General features: G+C 47.2%; 1 protein-coding gene across 1 annotated transcript in view; it reads right to left on the bottom strand.

Annotated features, from left to right (window-relative positions):
* The window catches only part of LOC107098157 (connector enhancer of kinase suppressor of ras 3-like), an 18,409-nt gene that overhangs the window by 5,267 nt on the left and 9,496 nt on the right, over positions 1 to 3,646 (bottom strand). The window contains exons 4-8 of the mRNA XM_015395660.1: positions 3,195 to 3,282; positions 2,480 to 2,521; positions 435 to 554; positions 282 to 341; positions 136 to 204 (exon numbers count right to left, since the gene is read on the bottom strand). Of these exons, the coding sequence (XP_015251146.1) occupies positions 136 to 204; positions 282 to 341; positions 435 to 554; positions 2,480 to 2,521; positions 3,195 to 3,282 (379 nt within the window). The remainder of the gene's footprint in view (positions 1 to 135; positions 205 to 281; positions 342 to 434; positions 555 to 2,479; positions 2,522 to 3,194; positions 3,283 to 3,646) is intronic.

Raw genomic sequence — 3,646 nt, 5'->3', positions numbered from 1 at the left:
CGGATCAGAATCTGTTGCTTTTCTTAACAGACGTGTATCGATAGTTCTGGGATAAAGCTCCTATGATGCAGAAGTTCTGCTGCATCTCCTCCAGGTTCTGGTCCCACCATGTTGCTCCCATGGGTTTGGACTCACCACAGTCTGCTTGTTGACCTGGATGACTTCATCTCCAGCGTGGATCCTCTGGGTTTTATCTGCAGGAGACTGAACGGAGGCAGAACCACCACATGTCAGAGTTTCACAGCGGTTCTGGTTCTGACAGGATTTTCCAGCGGACTCACGTTCTCTGTGGTTCCTGTGATGACGTGGAGTCCATCGTAGGTGGATTTGATGTAGATTCCCTGGAAGATCAGAGAGCGGCGAAGATTTGAGGTTCTGCTTTGTGAATGTGTTCCTCACTGAGCGGAGCAGGAACCTCCCTGATCAGAACTCACCAGTCCTTCTCCAGGCTTCACGTCGGTGATGAGGACCTCCTCCAGGCAGGACGTCTCCGCCGTTGAGGGGACGGCGGCGGCCTGGACGGTCTTCTCACAGACGGCGTTCAGAGCCTGAGACTGAAACATGGCAGAAGGTCAAACGTTACCTCAGAGCCAGAAGATCAAACCTTCTACCAGCAGAACCAGAGGAATTAGACCCAGATCCAGTTCAGGTCTGGACCTGGAGGTGACCTGGACCTGCTAGAGACCAACCTGCTCCTAACTAAACGCCTAGCATCAACTGGACACAACAAGGTGCGAGAGGAAGGGGCGGAGCTTCTACAGAACGTCCTTTATAGCCTGTAAACCTGAAACACGGAGGGGGCTCCGTCATGGTCGGGTTGCCTCCCTATGGAGTGAATTTATTTCTAGTATTTTTGCAGAAAACATTGTGGAAATTGAAATTAGACAAAACATCTACTGGATTTGAGGGTAAATACACTTAATTTAAGACATTTTTACATATTTCTAGATAGTTTTTGCAGTTTTCCAAATTTAATTTGAATATTTCTTTTTTTTAAATTGTACCTTTTCTTTTTTTCCTTTCTCTCAAATTCTATATATTTTTCAAAAGATTGTGTCCTTGTCTCCCACTTCATCCAGAACCGGTTCTTCAGAGCCAGTTCTTTAGACCAGGGTCTATGGAGTCCTGGTCCTCCTCCTGGCGGGACGTGCCTGGAACCCCTCAGAGGGAGGCGACCATCAGATAAAGATGCCTGATCCTCCTCAGCTGACTCCTCTGGATGTGGAGGAGAAGCAGCTCCCTGATGACCGAGCTCCTCCCTGCAGAGGAGGCTTGGATCCAGGATCTGGTTCTTTGGGTTCTGATCCAGATTAATGACCACAGGTGAGGGTAGGAAGGTAGAGCGAGCGCTAAATCAGAGCTTTGCTCCTATGAACAGGAGCCCAGGATACTGGAACTCCTCTAATGGAGGCAGGAGGTCTGCTGCAGCCTGAAGGGGAGCAGCCTTTAGAAACATGGCGTCAGACTTCCAAACTTATTCTTTAAATTGTTTTGTTCAGATTTAACAAATTGCAATCTTTTCAAATTGTGTTTCATAGATCAGATTCTCTTCACTTTAAGCAACAAAAATGATCAAGCTTGAAAAATTAAATAAAATTCCAACTTTCATAAATGCAAATAAAAATTCATTAATAAAAATAAAAATCGAATTCTGGTGATGCGTCCTACATGCTCCTCCCCATTTCACTGACCGCTGGTGAGTCGGACATGGTGGAAAAAATTGCAAATCTCCTTATGGAAAGTCAGCTTGTATAAACGACGCAAACGCAGCGTGCACGAGCCCGTTTCTCCTCGTGCACGACTCACACGCGTTTAATAGGCGTTCGGTCTCTGGACCAGGTACAGGGCGGTGCATGGGCATTTATTTTATTTTAAGTGAAGAGGGCTGATCCTTTTCAAAGATTTACGAAAATCTTCCACTATACCTTTAAGAAACAGTAAAGTTAAGTTTTTATTAAAGTGTGTTCTTTGTTCTTAACAACAATGGAAGAGAATTTCCTGCTCAGTTACAGAAGGAAACCTGAAGACTATCAATAAAAAAAGAAGTTCCTGAAAAAAACGTGTCCTCTGGAGACGCCAACCTCACATCAGATGCTGATTTTCTCTCTTTCAGGAACGACTGAATCATCATTTAAAGGAAACATCTTCCACAGCTGCATCCAGGAGGTTTGTGCTGCAGTACAGCTGCTGACAGACAGGGGGCAGACTGATCCGTCCTCCTAATCCAAAACCAACCCCAAAGCAAATCCAGAAGAACCCTCTCTGGTTCTGAGCCCAGTTTCTCTGAGCTTCACCTCTGCATCACAGAAAAGCTGCGGCCGTTTCCGCAAGGTGAAGGTTCCTGTTCTCAGGGAACGTCCTGCAGGAAGCGTTATCTAAGACAGCAAGCGGACGTTCCAGGCCTGAACAAACAATTCATTCAGGAAAAGGAAGAGCGTGCGCTTTGGCTCAGGAGCAGACAGGAGAAGGTTTTACTCACCACCTCCAGAATCTTCTCCTCCATCTCGTACATGGTGCAGTCCTGCAGTCAGAGAAACATCCATCAGACAAACAAACAATCCCAGAACTGTTCTAACAGAACCAGAAATCACCAGGGAGGGAGATGACCCTGCAGGAGTTTATCTCCTCTGACTGTTTTCTCTGGAGCGCAGGAAGCTCACAGATGCAGTTTTTAGGACATGGTGAGGAGGAGCAGCCGTCAGCAGCCACAGAACTCTCCTTCTCCAAAGCTGGAAATGTTGGAGGTTGGCAGGAGGAAGAGGAGCAAATTGTCGTTGGGAAAACAAATATTTGAGAAATAACAGCCTTTAGGAGAGTGAAAGCAGAAGGCGGAGACCACGGTGGCCTCCTGGAGACACGGAGGGCTCTTCCCGCGGTTGGAAAAATAACAGCTGGCTGTAAACGGGCTGACAGGATGATTGCATGACGGCGCAGGCCGGAGACGCCTCCCAGATGTCTGCAGAGACATGCAGGGAGGCGACGCGGAGCAGTAAATATCCAAACCGCCGCTGGGAGAGGGGAGGGGGGTGGAAAGCTGCTTCAAACTGAACGCTGGAGCAGCGGGAATAAAGCATGCGGAGAAGCAAACATCACGGGGTCAAATCTAAGACCTTTCCTGTTTACACAGCTTTCATCATTAGCTGCTGTAAACAGAAGCCGTCTGCTGCGTGTTCAGGGCGGCGGACATCACTGACCTTCTGCACGGTGGAGGTCAGCTCAAGGCACAGCTGGATGATCCTTCCTCGGGTGGACGTGAAGTCGCCGGAGCCCGTCAGAGGAGACCTGAAAAACAAGATCCGTGTCATAACGACAGTTCATCTCCGGATAAATCACTTCAACTGCCACCAAAACACCCCAATCTGTGTCTAAAATAACCGATTACTGATGAGATCTGAGTGGTTCCATGAGGAACGTTCAGACGGAGACTCTTTTAAAACATTCCTGAACATGTCAGGCAGCCTGAATATCTCCTTCAGCCACCAAAGATCTGCACACGTTCAGGATCTGAACATTTCATTCTGATGCCTGCCTGTTCTAACAACGAATCACTTCATGTGTTTAGTAAAGAACCAGTTTATGTATTTACCAAAAATCATTTCAATTCAGAGAAGAATCATTTCTCTTGCATTTAGAGAAGAATCGTTTC

This window comes from Cyprinodon variegatus, unplaced genomic scaffold (genome assembly GCF_000732505.1).
Source record: "Cyprinodon variegatus isolate N-32 unplaced genomic scaffold, C_variegatus-1.0 Scaffold752, whole genome shotgun sequence".
Lineage (NCBI taxonomy): Eukaryota > Metazoa > Chordata > Actinopteri > Cyprinodontiformes > Cyprinodontidae > Cyprinodon > Cyprinodon variegatus.
Note: the sequence above shows the minus strand (reverse complement) of the source record. Positions and strands in the feature narration are given on the sequence as shown.